General features: G+C 39.2%; 1 protein-coding gene across 1 annotated transcript in view; it reads right to left on the reverse strand.

Annotated features, from left to right (window-relative positions):
* The window catches only part of FER1L6 (fer-1 like family member 6), a gene marked incomplete at its 5' end in the record, with an annotated part of 133327 nt that overhangs the window by 86914 nt on the left and 29613 nt on the right, over positions 1–16800 (reverse strand). The window contains 5 exons of the mRNA XM_056111368.1: positions 742–861; positions 3904–3994; positions 7928–8028; positions 10207–10327; positions 15863–16040. Coding sequence (XP_055967343.1) covers positions 742–861; positions 3904–3994; positions 7928–8028; positions 10207–10327; positions 15863–16040 — 611 coding nt within the window. The remainder of the gene's footprint in view (positions 1–741; positions 862–3903; positions 3995–7927; positions 8029–10206; positions 10328–15862; positions 16041–16800) is intronic.

Here is a 16800-nt window from a genome sequence, read left to right on the forward strand (position 1 = left end):
ACTGGGGTCAGCCACATGCCATACAAGCAATTTAACTCCTCCATCATCCCTTCTCTCTTGACATGGAAATAAAGACATTGATGTGAATGACTTCCTGGGCACCTGGCCTGTTACTGGATGCCCTAATGTCTGTCTTGAACCTTCTGGGTGAGTACTCATTAAAACCCTTGCACTACTAAAATGATGAGCTGCCTTCCTGCTTATTTTCCGGAGTATGTTTGATTCACAATAAGCAATATAATATTAAAGATAACAGAAGCAATAAATATGTCCTATTCCCAGAAATCTTTTCATATAAAGCCCAGTGTCTGGCAAGCAAATAAAAACCAAAACAAAAATGCCATTTATTTCTAGAAGATCATTCAAGAAGTCACCAAAGATATTTAAGTTTACAACTAACTTAAAATGAGAATCTGTTCTCTTATCAAACACGTTTTAAATCCTCTTATTGTTGAAAACTTATCAAAGGCCCAGAGCTTATTTTGACTTTTCCTGAGTGCATTAAGAAAGATGCTTTTTCATTTCTGCTGAATACTCAGGTTTTGTTTTTAAAAATCAATAAAGCTATGCATGGTTGGCTTAATTTAAAACTTTCCTTTCTCACCCCAAAACTAATAGTGCCTACTCAGCCAGTCAAACTTAGGAGAAAACATTGTTGTATCTTTCATCCTTATCAAGTCTTCCAACGTCAGTAGGAATATATTCAGTCTAATCTTTTAAACAAGGTTTGGAGTGGATTACCTCATCCACAAGAAAGCGAATTTTTTCCATTACGTTTTGGGCTGCCTGGATCATTTCATTGAGAGAGAACTTTTTCTTCTGCTGCTGAATAATCCCCTTGGCCTCCTTGGCCATCGCCTCCTAAAATAAGACAAGAATAAGTGTAGATCTGTCCAGAAATCAGAACAAACTCTGTGCTGTTTCTGAAGAGCTCTGAAGGTTCTTGTTAATACTTGAAAGCATTCACAACAGATCCTTGAGGGCCTGTCCCCATACATGCTGCCTCTTTCAAGGAAATCTGGAAGACATCTGAGAACAGGAATCTCAGCTCACCTCTGTTGACGGATGAGAAGCTAAGACCCAGAAAATTCAGACTTTTGTCAAGATTCCCATAGTTCTGTTAGCCAAAACCCAAATCTTAGCTTCCCAACACTTAACAACAGCAACAACTATAATAAAAGCACCTAAAATGTAGTGAGCTCTAATCTTGTGCTAGGTAGTATTCTCTCTCCTGAATTCATCCTCATTAATCCTCACAACGCCTCCTGGGGCACGGAAACTTGCTCTGATTGTACAGTTGGGGAAACAGAGTGAGCCTGTGATTTTCAACCACTGCTTGGTGGACTGGGGGCAACTGAAGGAAATTTCATGCCAGTTCATGAAAAAGCTGCTGCTGTGTATACATGGTAGCCTGAATCGGGATGACTATGATAAACATTGAAGTCAGAATATTCTTATCATAAATAATAGTTTTTATTTCTGCCTTAGTGTTACATGAACTATTTCTCCTATTTTCACTGGCCTGAGGATGGAGAAAGGTTGGACATCACTGGAGAAAGCATCGCCTAAGGGCAAGTTGGAGGGGACCCACAGCCAAGTCAGGAGTCCAAGACTGTTTTCACAGCCCTCACCACCCCTTCCTAGAGAAATAAAACAGCATATGAGAAATACCACCAGGGAGATCAGAGGAGTAGCTGTAGCATTTAAATGTGTTATTTTGATGCATTCGTTCAGCCTACATTTATGTGCTTAGGAAAACAACCCCAACACTTCCGAGTGATTTCTGAGGCCCTGTGTGATTTGGCACTGTTTGCTCTCTGCTTCAAAATATTTCAATCACTGTGCCCCAGGAAGGACTGGAGCGATAGCACAGCATGAATCCTCAGGGGACCTCAAACTTGCCAACTTCTCTCCATCATCCAGTATGGCATGTGTGGTCGCCTCTTGCTCAGATGTTCTTCCTACACTCTGCTGTTCCTTATCGGGCCCTAGTGTAAATAGCATCACTGAATTATATTCCCCAACATGGCCCAAATCACTCAGGGCCTTTAAAATTTCCCTAAGAATTATAACCTGCAGTAATACTTGTTTGCTTTTATTTGTCTAGCTTCGATCTTCTCCACTAAAAGGCCACACTCACTAGAACAGGGAAATCCTCTTTCTTGTACATACCTTCTCTTCTCAGAATCTGGCAGAACTCCTGGGATATAGCAGGTGTTAAATAAATGTTGATGTAATGAACACAGCATTCAGTCAATAAGTTCTTTGTGGACAAGAGTCAATTATTAAAACCTTTGCGTTTCCGGTATCTAACATAGAATGTGACACCAAAGTTTGCAGCTTCTTTGTCTGGTGAATGGCCTGGTATATTGCTGCCAAGCCAAGGACAGGGGGAGACATATGCTTCCTTCCCTTTAAGACTTTGACATTTTGGAGAGGTGCAATCAACATATGCAAACAACTAAAATGTACAAAAATCATGGGACCAGAGGGAGGGAAAATCTGGGTTTTGTGTGTGATGTGAGATTTGAACTGAGCCTTTAAAAATGAATGAAACTATTCAGATAACAGGAAGTAAAAGAACAGTCCAGACTGAGGGAATAATCATATAGGAAGGCACATTATCAGTGAGGTTCAAAATTGTTGGAGTATAGACAAAGAGATATAGGAGATAATGCTGGGATGCCAGATGGAGAGCTGCCATGTATGTGTGCATATATAATATTTACAATATAATAAATAAAATATACATGTAAATTTAAAGGGGAATTAGAATTCATTTGAGAGATTTCAGTGACTTTAAGTAAATGTGACCTATCAGACTCTTACTCTAGAAAAATCATTCTGGTTCCTTATGTAAGATGTGTTGGAGGAATATTACTGCAATTCTAAACTAGAGATGATAAGAGATTTTTAAAGCAGTGACTCTGGGCATGCAGCAATGGAATAACTTCTGGAGGCTGTAAGGAATAGAATCAATCGAGTCTGGAGTCTGACTGTTGAGGGCAAGGTACAAGGACTTAGATTCAAAGCTTCTGGCTGGAGAGCAACGTTATGGAATGAAGAACACATTAGGTGGGAAGATGATGGGCTATAACATACACCGGTACCAGGCCCACTAGAAGGACAGAAATACACGTCAAAAGGTGGAGGAAAAAGAGCTGGACCACTACAGAAATGGAGACTATGGGCTTGCTCCAGTAGATCTGAGGAGGGAGCAGAATAATTCTGGATAAGAGGGAATGTGTGCGATTGAGGGGCTAGAAAGGGCAATAAGGAGTGCTGAAGAAGAGATGGGAGAGAGGAACATTTGATATTTGGCTGGACCCTGTCTTCCTGGGAGTACAGGGAATAAAATCTTTTATTTATTATTCTGGTGATGAGATAATTCAGGGTCTGACTTGGTGTGGCATTTTCAGTCAGTATACAGTCTACTAAGTCTAAGAGTCTAAAGGACATCCAAGCACTATACCTGTCAGCAGGTAACAGAAAGACATCAGTTACTGTCCTGTTCTCAAGAAATGCTAACAATTTTTCACACATTTATTAATGGGAGAAAATCATAGAAAGGAATTTAAACCATTGCTGTGGATCTATTTCCAAAGGAGAAAGACAGGTTTATACCTTTGACAAAGTACACATGTCCAGAAGATGTGGAAGAAAATGTGCTAATATATGATACGGGTGTGCTTCTAGATCATTCTTTTTAAATATCCCATAAAATACTAGTGCCTTTCCAACTTACCCAAACATTCCCTCATCACCGACTTCTCTGTCTCACGTAAATATATAATCTCTAGAACCTTATCCTCATCTGGTCTTTGACCTATGCTTTGTCCACAAGGTTTATTTTTAAAACACATGCTTTAATTTTGTTCCAAGTATAAATAGATTTTCACATACCAGCTCCTGCCAACAGAGTGTAAGTCGTTTCTTATCTAAAGTGGTTTGGTTCAACGTCTTGGGCTTTTTTTCTGCTTCAGAGATAAAGGCACTATAAGAGAAGAATAACAATTTTTAAACCTACTTTAGATGAAAATCCACTTATATAGTTCCAGAGACTTGCAAATTCTTTCTGCATTACCACGGGAAGGTTGATGAGGCCACCAGTGTACCAAGAATTTTTATTTAGAATTAAACAGTGATGCACTCACCTTCCTCAGAAACAAAATAAGAATCAGAAATGATGCTCAGAACCCATAATCATTTTGGGAAATAGGTGTTTGTTTTTCCATTTTCCCTAATACATATTAATTGTGATTGCTACCCAAGATTATAACAACAAGCACACCAAAAAGAAATGCAATTTTTCTTTTTTTCAAGTTGAACAAATACCAAAAGTTTTTTGAAAAGTTGTATTTGAAGCAAATATTTTAGACTTAACACTGAGAAGCATTTATGTTTTAAAGAAACGGTACAAAGAACTCAGTAGTAACATTTTGATATAAAGTAAAAATGTTTTAGTACAAAAATGGTAATGGTAATAAATGCAATTAAAAAAGAACTATAAATGACTGTAAAACAAGAAAATAGGGGCCAGAGAGATAGTCCAATGGGGAGGACATTTGCCTTGCACACAGTCAGCCCAGATTCAACCCCCAACATCCCAGATGGTTTCCTGAGCACCACCAGGAGTGATTTCTGAGTACAGAGGCAGGAGTAAACCCTGTGCATTACTGCGAGTGACCCAAAAAGTCAAGAAAGAAAGAAAGAAAGAAAGAAAGAAAGAAAGAAAGAAAGAAAGAAAAGAAAAAACCCTCAGGAAAATAAAAATAATCTTCATTAGCAATATTTTAAATGCAACTTATAATCAATACCATTTGCCTATTAAAAAGTGAATATTGTTCAATATTGATAAGATGTGGGAAAATAGTACACTTCTTCGATTGTCATAGGAGAGTTTAAATTGTTATAATACTTAAAAGGTTATCTGACAACATTATCAAAATCTATATAATTTAAATAAAAGATAATGTAGAATTTGATGCTTCAAAAATAACTTAAAAAACTGGGGGGTAATTTTGGGTCACACCTGACTGCTTAAAGTTTACTCCTGGTGGGCTTGAGAGACCATATTGAAGAACTAGGGATTGAACCTGGGTTGGCAGCATGCAACACAAGTGCCCTACCCACTATACTATCTCTTCAGCCCCCAAAATAACAGAAAACTTTTGCAAGTTTTGCACTGTTATTTTTATCGGGCAAAATACATGGAACAACTTAAATATCAGGGCCTGGTTTATGTGATAGATATCAGGAAACAGATATTCAGGAGGACGTGCTACTACAGAAAGGTGCCAATGATATATTGTCAAAAGAAAAGGCAGCCTACTGAATAAAGTGTCTGATATTTGTGAAGAAATGTAATAGTTTGAAGATTATGTGTGTTTTCAAAGTCACTGGGAAAGAACCCACACGTCAAATTCTTCTCTTTGGACAGAAGGATTAGAAAGAAAATTGAGAGACTTCTTACTTTAAACATTTCCTGTGTTTGGGAAGTAAGAAGATCAAGTACTACTTTTCTCAGGAAAACAGTTACAAGAGAAACAAATGGGGCAGTCCAAGATGCCACAATACCAATGAAGGATCCTTCTCTAAAACGATCTCCTGGCAATTGGAAATCTCACCAGAAATTCTCTTTGACTATGTATTTTCTTTTAAATTTTTTAAAGGATTTAAAGTTCCCCAATATAAGAAGGGAGACTAGTTGCCACATATCCAGCTTTCCAAGAAGCACAGGAATTTCCTTCTCCACCCAGGATGGATCCATCCAGGAAATATGGCAGATATACTGCGACCACTAATCTTTCCCTCTTCGTCGGAATGAGAGCTAATGCCAGAGAACTGCTTTTGTTCATTCTTCGTCTTTCAGACTTAGCCTCTTTGGGCTCTATGCAGTCTCCTCACTATGTAGCGAATTGCCTGTTCCTTCTTCTGGAGAAAGCCACAGAAGGTCGACTGTTTAATAGCGAACAGTTGGAAACCCACCTTGGCCTCAGACCCAAATCCATGTTTATCGAATATAAGACTGAAACTTGATCTATGAAGGAGCATTTTGTAGTTGTTTGTAGACATGCACATATAGGAATGACTATGATTTAAACTATCCTTCTAATATAGAAAAGTTATTGAGCTAGTAACTTGCCCACAAGTTATTACTAAAAATGTAAGATTATGAAACTTTTAAAAGATGTTTAAAGAGAATCGCAGATGGTTATTGGCTGAGAGAAAAGGTGCATTGATAATGTTGTTTCTATGAACAACTGAAGTGAAAATGAGTTGAAAAGAGGGGAAAGCATATTTATTTCTTTATTTTTTAAGTAAAAAGAGTTGTGTAATTGTGATTTTAAGAGAAATAGGACACTACAATTTTTTGTTGCCAGATTTTCACTAGTCTTTGCTCCTATCAATGAATTTCATCTTCATATCCATTAATCTTGTTGTAGCAAACCTTTTATCTTACTCAAGTCTAAGCTGATTCATTTTAAGGATTTGTTAAAGTTCTCTCCTTATGTAGGAAGTAGTTTGAGGCTAGTCTAGTGATGCCCATCTGCTCCTACTTTTGTTGCTGTGCGATCAGGTTCTCCTTTCTGAGTATGCACTGGACCCCGTGACTTGTTTCTAATAGAATGTGTCGAGAGAGATAAAAGATCACTTCCAAATAAGACTTCAAAAGGCTGTGTCTTCCATTGGGCTGACTTTACCTTCTGCCTCTCTCTTGCTCCTTCTGATTAACTCAGGTGCATGTTGAAGAAGGAAGAAGGAAGTATGGGAGCCCCAGGTACCAAGGAGTTGAGGCTGACCTCCAAATAACAGTCAAGAAGGAGCTCAAGTCCTCAATCTAACAACTTTGAGGAACTAGGCTCTGCAAATAGCTGTGTGAGTGACGTTGGAAGTGAATCCTTGCCAGCAGAGTCTCAAGATAAATGGTTCATCAGTGCCTTACTGTGGTCTATATGAGTCTGAGCAAAAGTCCTTGCCAAGCCATCCCTAGACTGGTGACCCAAAGAAGCTATGACATAATAAATACAATCTCATAATATTATCTCAAAACCATCAAAAAAGCAAATCAAAATTAGTAAAGTTGTTAAATTTGGAGTTTGTTGCTGACTAATACGTAAACAATATTCCCTAATTTTTATCTCTCAATGTATTGTTCACCAGCTGGAGTGGGTCATTAAAGACGTGATTCATGCTGGAGCAAGAGTACAGGAAATGAGGAATTTGCTTTGCAAGTGGCTGACCCTGACCCAATACCCAGAACACATATTGTCCCCCAGCACTACCAGGGTTCACTTCTGAGAGCAGAGCCACGAACAGCCCTTGAACGTTGTCTGGAGTGTTCCCAGAAAAAGATGAATCACTTAACAGCATGTATATATTCTGAAAAATGCAATATGATTTGATTCTTGTGAGAATGTCAGTGGGATTACCAAACCTACTAGAGACCAGGATGTATGATATCACCCAGTGCTATTGACCTTGTATATGTACTCTCTCATTGACTGAAATGTTTTTAAATCACATAGACCATAATCAGTACCAAATGTGTTGCATGAAAAAATTCCATTAAATAATATCTGATGCAACATATCAATTTCGTTGTCAAATAGCTGTTGGTTATTGACCAAATACGAAGAACTGTGTGGGGCACCAAAACTATTAGTGTTTTACTGTTTCCTGAGTCCCCATATGAAGTCTTTTCTTTTCTTCCTCTACTTTGTCTTTTCTTTTTTGTTTCAGTGTTAGAAAGCAGTAGTGAGTCCACAAGTGCCAGCTAAATTACTACGCAATATTAAGTTGAATATAATAGCACTATAAAGTGCCTCTCTGAATGCATGGAGAATTGACTATTTTCTCAAGGTAATTGAAGCTTGAGATTCCTCCAATGGTGCTTTCCCCATTCACTGGCTGTGTCTCCCAGTACCTGCTTTGACTGATAAAGTTATTCAGAATTGTCTTCATTTTCTCTTCTGGTGCTTCCTCTGAAATCTTAATCAATTCTTTCACTTCTTCTAAACCTTCTTCCTGCAAACGAACCACAAGGTGGAGGATGAGAGGTGAAACGGTGACACTATAGTATAGATATTGACTGTATACATTCTAAAAATTATGCTTAGCTAATATCTTGTTTGGGAACAAATAATTTCCCTAATTTTCTTGTGCTTGAACTGGGAAGGACACTGCTCTCTAACATCAAATCTTCGCTTTCTTAATTAGAACTGGTACAGATTCAAGTCTTCTCTTGTGTTTTTCAAGCTCATTGTTGTTTCCATCCAGCTGCATCCCCTCACTAGTTACCATTTATCTCGTGTCTAGGTTGTGGGTAAGCTAATGTCATGGAACTACCTAACAAATAGAACAAGTTAGTTACAAAAATTTGCTCGAGCGGGCCCAGTAACGTCTCCATTGGAGATTTTGTTGTAGCGATAGCACAGCGGTAGGGCATTTGCCTTGCACACAGCCAACATGGCCGACCCGAGTTTGATTCCTCCCCCCTCTCAGAGCCCAGCAAGCTACCGAGAGTATCTCGCCCACACGGCAGAGCCTGGCAAGCTCCCCGTGACGTATTCGATATGCCAAACACAGTAACAACAAAGTCTCCAATGGAGACGTTACTGGGCCCGCTCGAGCAAATCGATGTACAAAGGGAGGACCTTTAATTTACTTTTAGTTACAAAAACAATTAGGTTTTTTTTTTTTAGCTTTTTGGGTCACACCCGGTGATGCTCAGGGGTTACTCCTGGCTTTGCACTCAGGAATTACTCCTGGCGGTGCTCAGAGGACCATATGGAATGCTGGGAATTGAACCCGGGTTACCCTCGTGCAAGGCAAATGCCCTACCCACTGTACTACTGCTCCAGCCCCAATAATAAAAAAAAACTTTGAAAGCAACATTCAAGTGAATTTTCTACAGATAAATATATTAGTAGTTGGAGGGATAGTATAGGGAGAGAGACAATTGTCTTGCACATGGTCAACCTGGTTCAAATCCCCAGCCCTATCTATGGTACCTTAAACACCATCAGGAGTCACTCCTGAGCAGAGCCAAGTGTAGCCCCTAAGCATCACCATATTTGTGGCACAAGTATACTATATGAATATGTATACTCATGTTGAATGACCCATGAAACAGAAGGCTATCAATTTTTCTTTTATTGGGGTCGGGACAAGGTGCGCACTGTGTATGGCAATGTCTATAAGTTTAAATATTTAATATTTGCACTTTTCCACTGAAGCTTAAATTCTAGTATTCTGTTCAGTGGCATGGAGAAAAATGTTACCCAAAGGGCATGTGCATGCCGTCACTGATTTGCTAGAATTTATAAAAACTACATTCTCTACCACATAATGTTTTCTACTCTTGCCCTTGACTATGAGTAAAGAAAGCATTGTGTGTTTTATATTAACTGAAGCCAAGATCCCTGCCTTTGGGAATTATAAAAACAATCTAACCATTTATTCTAATAGAAAAAGCATGTTATATTTGAATCAGGATTAACTGACTTAAAGTCCAGGGATTATGAAAAACGTTTTGTCATTCCTTCATTCACAGGGAAGAAGACACGTATCTTATAAAGCCAGAGGCTTTTATTCATTTGTTCTCAGACTTAGGTCAAAATCATACTCGGGAGCAGACTGGGACTGTAACTCAGGTAGAGTATATGCCTTGCATATAGGGATCCTTGAGTTCCATCCCTAGCATACCTGGTGCCTCAGAACATCACCAAGTGTGTCTTAAATACCATTAATTTATATAGAAAACTTATAAAGCATTCCCAGACCCCTGAGCACTGATGAGAGTGGCTCTGGGTCCCTAACCTCTGAGTGAGGCCCCTATAAAAGAAAAGAAAAGAAAAAAAATAGAACCAAATGCTCTTATGCTTCTCAGGAAAACAAACTTTTTGTTGTTTATTTTTAACAAATACTTTTTTTTTGTTTGCTTTTTGCGTCACACCCGGCGATGCACAGTGGTAACTCCTGGCTCTGCACTTGGGAATTACCCCTGGAGGTGCTCAGGGGACCATATGGGATGCTGGGAATTGAACCCGGGTTGGCTGCGTGCAAGGCAACCGCCCTACCTGCTGTGCCATTGCTTCAGCCCAACAAATACTTTTATTTAAAATCTTCTGGGTGAATTAAAAAAAAATTCCTTTGCTTACAACTTTCCCCTGTTCAAGTCTGTCATATGTCAGAGTCACCTACCAGGAGGTCTGCCATTTTCTCCAGCATGTTGGACCAGTAGAGCCTAAATATCTGGTCTCCCCAAGAACTGATAAAGTAGACACAGGGTTTCTTAGCTTCAAATGGCAAATAGTTGTAATTCCTGTGGGGAAAAATGTTAGATTTGGAGGTTAATGCACAGTATTTTTAAGCTGTTTCACTCACAGGTTCATGTTCTATACACTGTGTGAGTCAGCAGAGGTAGTTGCAAAATGATCATATTATTAGCTGTCTCCAAACTGAGTATCTATGATGAGAAATCAAAGAACAGTTATTGTGCTACAGTGGGAGGTATTATTAACAGGCCTGGTTGGGGGGCAGGGAGGGTGTGTAGGGAATCTTAGAAATGATCAGCAGAGGGCAGGATATGCAAGAGGTAAAAGTACTTATAGAAAGAAAACGACAAATCACTACTAAAAGAAATAAAAGATGATGCAAGAAATGGAAACTTATTTCCCTGTTCATGGATTAGAAGGATTAATATTGTCAAAATGATATTTTCCCCCAAAGCCTTACACAGATTCAATGCAGTACCTACAAAATTACCCATGACTTTTTTTTTAAAGACATAGATCAAGGATTTGAAATTTAAATGTAACAACAAACCTCCCAGAATAGTCAACAAAATCCTAGGGAAAAAGAGAGGGGGGTGTCTATTTTTTCCATTTCAAACTATACTATAAATCTGTAGTAATCAAAACAGTGCGATATTGGAAGGACAGACTCAGACCAATGGAACAGAACTGAGAGATTAGAGATAGAGCCTCAGATACATGGGCAGTTAAACTTTGACCAAGGAGCAAAAAGTATAGAACAGAGAAAACCTCTTCAGCAAATGGTGTTGGGAAAACTGGTTGGTCATATTTTTTTAAAAAAGAATTCAGACCCCTTTTCAACTTCATGGACAGAAATTCATAAATTGTATTGAGGAGACAATAGAAAACTTTATGACATTAAAACTAGAGTCAACTTATTCAATGCCATTGTCTAAGCAGACCGAAGCAAAGATAAATAAATGGGTATGCATTAAACGAAGAAGCTTCTGCATTGCAAAAGAAATGATAATTCAAATTAAAAGGTACCCTAAAGAATGGTAAAATATATTTGCCTCCACTCATTTGAAAAGGGCTCACATCAAAGATTTACAGAGCACTGGCAGAACTTTACAAGAAAAAAATAAGCAATCTATCAAAAAATGGAGGGCAGAAATGAACAGAAACTTTCTGAAAGAAGACATACAGATGATCAAAAGTCTATGAAAAATGCTCTGTGCCACTTTTCATCAGGGAAATGCAAACCAAAATAAGAAAATACAGCACAACAGTGGGAATGGCACACATTACAAAGAATAAAAGTCCCCAGTGTTTGCATGGATGTGGAGCAAAGTGATCCTCATTCACTGCTGGTGGAAATGTTGACCAGTTCACCAGTTGTGGAAAACAGTATGGACACTTTAAAAAAACCTAAGACTTGTACTTGGAGTCTACCCCATGGGCCCAAAAACTCTACCCAGAAGAGATATTTTCACTCATGTTCATTACAGCACTATTCATATTAGCTAAAGTCTGAAAACAATCCAAATCTCTAAGAACAAATGACTATATAAGGAAACTATGGTTCATATACACAATTAAATACCACTCAGCTATAAGAAAAAAAATAATGCAACTTCCTGCTATGTGATGGATCTGAACAGTATCATGTTGAGTGAAGTCAGTCAGAAGAATAGGGATGGCTACAGAATGATCTCCCTCAGATGTGGGACATAAAGACACATAGTAAAGAAACAATAAACACCCAAAGGCAACAGAAACTGAAAACTAGCCTCTACTAGAAAGTTTATCAGTGCAGGGTACTGGTGGGACTAGGACAGGGTTGGGGACATGACACTGGGACAATGATGGAGGGAAGCAGACACTTATGGAGGGTGTAGTGCTTGACTACTTTCTTCATGAAACCCTACCATTACCAGTATTGTAAATCATGGTGCCTAAAATAAAATTTAATGAAAATGAAAATCTAAACCTCAGCATCCCATGACTTGCCTTCTATTCATCTTTCACCTATTCATTCATTTATGCATCTCCCATTCATTCTCCATTTATCCACTTATTCTTCATCCATTCATCCACGTATCCATTTATCCATTTATAGTCCATTTGGTTCTCCATCCTCAATCCATTTACCTATCCTCCACTCATTCATCTACCTTTCCTCTAGCCATCAATCATCCATTCATTTATACATCCCCTTGTCTTCTTGTCTTTCATCTATTCATCCACTCTTCAATATCATTCAGTTGTCATCTATCAATTCATTTATCCTTTATTCATACATTCATCATCCATACATACATCTAATATTTATTGTTGCCAGAAATTGATGTTAATTATTCAGCAATAAAGGACAAGAGAGATATTAAAGTACCAAGAAAGTGATGTATGGAGTCAAAGGGAATGTTTAAGGGTGGCAGTTAAAAATCCTAAAATGATGGCAAGAGATGATAGACAGGTTGGAATTGGAAAAAGAAAAGAAGTTTTTAGATTCATTATCTATCCATCTGAAAGGAATGGATATGAAATCAGGTAAGGTGGGAGAAGTGTTGTAAAAAGTTGAAATTCTCAGGCTAGAGATGTACAGGGGTTATTCTACTCCAGATTCAATATCCAGCATACATGGTCCCCTGAGAATCACTGGGTGCAGTCCTGGAGACCCTCAAGCACAGCTGTGGTCTAGATGATCCCCAGCATCACAGAACCCAAGCTACATTGCATCCTCAAGCCCTCACATTGAACCTTTGGTCTGGTTATCTGGATATCTCCAGAAGGGGTACCTGGAGCAATACTTGAGAGTTTAAAACAAATTGAAGTTCCTTGCTAGTGACAACAATTTCCTTAACTAAATTTTCCTTGGCCCCCTTATTTCTGGGACTGTGTGAAGGGAAATGTGCACATTTCTTGCGATGGGCTTCATAGGAGAAGTGGCTCTGATACATGAAGACAGTGTTTGGAGTCACAGGTGTCTAGAAGCAGAGAGAGGGAAAGAAAGTTTTGTTTCCATTCCAAAATGCTAAAGTGAATGTCAGTCTCTGAAAGAATATAGTTTGTCAGCTCAGGTTTCTCCTGGACTCCATAAAATTAACACAGGTGACCCATGCTCTGCACTGCAGAAAATAAATCAGCAGGTGTCCATTAAGAAGAGAAGACACATGAACTCTTGGCAGAAACTAAGGTTGTTATAAAATCAGGAGAACAAAAATTAAAATAAAATTAAATTAGAAACAAAACTGCTTTTTATATCTTTTCAAAATATTTCACTAAAATTATTAAAGTAGCAGAGACATTCACATAGTCCAGGAAATATACAATTAAATAAATAAAAAAGCTTCTGGTTATTCAAAAAGAATCAATCAGGTATATTCTAATAACTTTGAGATAATTTTCTGTTTTAACATTAAATCAATCTGGGATGGAGTAGTAGTGTAACAGGTACGGCATTTGCCTTACATGCACAGTCAACCGGGGTTCAATCTCCTACATCTCATGTGATCACCTGAGCACCACCAAGAGTAATTCCTGTGCAGAGCCAGGAGTGACTCCTGAGCACAGCTGGATATGGCACCAAAACAGAAATATATATGTATATATATATTAAATCAATCTAAAATATTTTAAAAATCCTACAATGAAGTAGATTCCTACCTATTGGATAACAGTGGGTTGTCATTGCTGCTCCCACAGGGAGCTTAAGGTTTATTGAGCCACTCCTACAACAGTGCAACTGAGGCACTCCATCAGGCACTAATAATCCTAAATTGCTACCTACCCAATGTTATGCTTTCCTTAGATGATTCTTTGACTCTGATTATTTTATTTTTTAAGGAGTTCAGGGCCTTTGTCTCTTTGATGCACAGGGTCCTCCTGGCCTTTGTGAAGTGGGATGCTATGTCTTGTCAGAAAGTAGTAGTGCAAAGGAAAGCTGGATGAAGGAGGACTCCACATTTATAGCAGAAAGAGGAAACTGCTAGTTTGAATGACTGCCCTTCCCCATAACCAGTCTTATGAGTGTGACCAAAGTTAGGCCTGAAATCCCGAGAATCAGATGATGACCTGACATTGGACATCTTGTGCTCTGGTCTCATCCCTGAGTTATGGTCCCAATACATAAATGTATGTGACTATGCATGCTTGGCAAGACTGCAAGTGCTAGTATTTTAATGGTAATTAAAATACTAAAATTAAAATTTAATTTTAATTAATAAATCCTAGATGTGCATGTGTGAAAACATGCATTTGTGTGTATACAGATGTGTTTAGGGGCATACTATACAAAAAATCTGCTCATTTGGCTGCTGCTATCCCAGCTTACAACTCTGTGGACACCGTCTTGATGGAATATATAGAAAGACTAAAAAACACTATGATGACTTATTTTGTTTTCCTCAAGCCAGTTTGCCAAAACTCTTATGAGCCCCATCCAAAAGTATTTGAGACCTCTCATCTCCTCCCAAACCCTTCCTACGTTGTATCTCTGACATTCCAGCCAGAGTCAATATTAATCCAACACGGTGCGGGATGGTGTCAGCACCTGGTCCCTGCTAGAAGGCACAGAGTAACTCCTGGAGGTCTCCCACAGCTGCAGATTCACTCACAGAATCCATTCTTTGATCCTCTCACGTTTGAGCATGGATAGAGAAGTCATCATGGGATTAGGTTGTCTGGGGCCCTTTTGTGCTCCCTGATGAGAGGACAAATCGCTAAGCTCATTTTTCCTTGCTCCAGGGAGAATGTCTTTGCCTCAGCACTCTGTCCTCTACTTTAGTTTCTTTTCATCCTCTAGGACATCACTTTTCCTAAGTTATCTTTTTTTTTTTTTTTTTGCTTTTTGGGTCACACCCGGCGATGCTCAGGGGTTACTCCTGGCTCATGCACTCAGGAATTGCTCCTGTCGGTGGTCGGGGGACCATATGGGATGCTGGGAATCGAACCTGTGTTGGCCATGTCGGCTGCGTGCAAGGCAAATGTCCCACCCGCTGTGCTATCGCTCCAGCCCCCTAAGTTATCTTTTTAAAGTCAACTCTTTAAAGTCAGCTTTTCACTGCATGCTGGAAATTTACGTCGATTAGAGTTCACTGAGGATGCATGTAAAAGCTTCTGAGGTTTCTTCTAAAATAATCTTTTCTGGCCTCTGACAATTGCTTTTGAGTTCCTTGGTTTGGTTGTGATGAAAAGGAACGATGTATTCAGTAATCCTGCCAAACTGAGTTTATAAGTTGGCACAGAACTCAAATGAAAAAAATGACTGTGACTATGGTCTGGATTTAAAATTTAAATTCGACTTTCCTATCTTTCTAGTCTCCATAGTCATAAAATAAATGGGCCTTCATATATAAAAATAATAACCACTATTATTTCTTTGCCCTTAAATGAGTTACCTGGAGGTGTGGGATTTGTACATATAGTATCTGACATGTCACCAAAGAGTCAATGAAGTGGCATATATTTTCCCTGCTTGCACCTTGCTCCCCAAACAGTGATTTTAAATGGGATGCTTCTGGTGGTAGAGAAGAAAATCAAAGAGCCCCAGGTTTGGCAGAACTGTCCCATTGAATGCCCTATTGTCCTGCTGTGTCTCCTACCTGTTCCCTTCTGTCACCTGTGGCTTCTCTGGAGGAGTGGTGGAGACCATAGGGATACTGTGGTGGGCAGCATCCCCTTCCTTTTCATGCAACAGTGGAAGGCTCTCTTCTGTGAGTTCTTCCGACTTTTTCTTACTCCCATGGTGAGAGCCTCCATCAATCAAGTTTCCAAAATTACCTGCAGTACCAGCATCAAGCAGAGGGGGTTAGGTAACAAAGAGAGATATAATCCAGTGAGTAGGATGCTTGCCTTGCATGTGGCTAACCTGGATTCAATCCCCAGCACCTATCGGGTCTTCTGAGCCTCGCCAGTCCTGAGAGCAGAGCCATGAGTAAGCTCTGAGCAACACTGGGTGTGAGCCCAAAACAAAAAGAAATTTTAGAAAGGTGGGATCAGCAATGGTCAGACCACAAAAATGGCAAGAAACTATCGTCTACATTTATTTTCTGTTTTATTTCTTTCGGGGGGAGGGTTCTAAGGATGCTCAGAGAAGTTCCCCCCAGTAATGTTTAGTCTACTGGGCCAGCCAGTTCAGGACCTAGCAGTGGAGCACTGCTCCAGTCCACTGTGTTGGGGGTCGTGAGGGCTATACCTGGCAGGGCTGCAGGAGACACATGGTACCAGGGTTCAAACTTGGTACCTCACTAATAAGTCCATGCAATCGAAACATGTGTCCCTGATCCCTGAAATTTCTTCCTGGCTCTTTAATATTTACTTTTGTAAAAACTCCTGAAATTATAAATGAACTGGGTTCCACCTGCATTTTTCTCTATTGAAGAGCTTTCTGATCCTGAATCAACACCTTTTTACATTTTTATTTATTTACTTTTAATTGTTATTATTGTGTAACACCCAGCAATGCCTGGTTACTCTTGGTTCTGTGCTCAGGAATTACTCCTGGCAGTACTCAGGGAACAACCTGGGTCGGCCACATGCA

This window comes from Sorex fumeus, unplaced genomic scaffold (assembly GCF_029834395.1).
Source record: "Sorex fumeus unplaced genomic scaffold, SorFum_2.1 ptg000002l, whole genome shotgun sequence".
Classification (NCBI taxonomy): Eukaryota; Metazoa; Chordata; class Mammalia; order Eulipotyphla; family Soricidae; genus Sorex; species Sorex fumeus.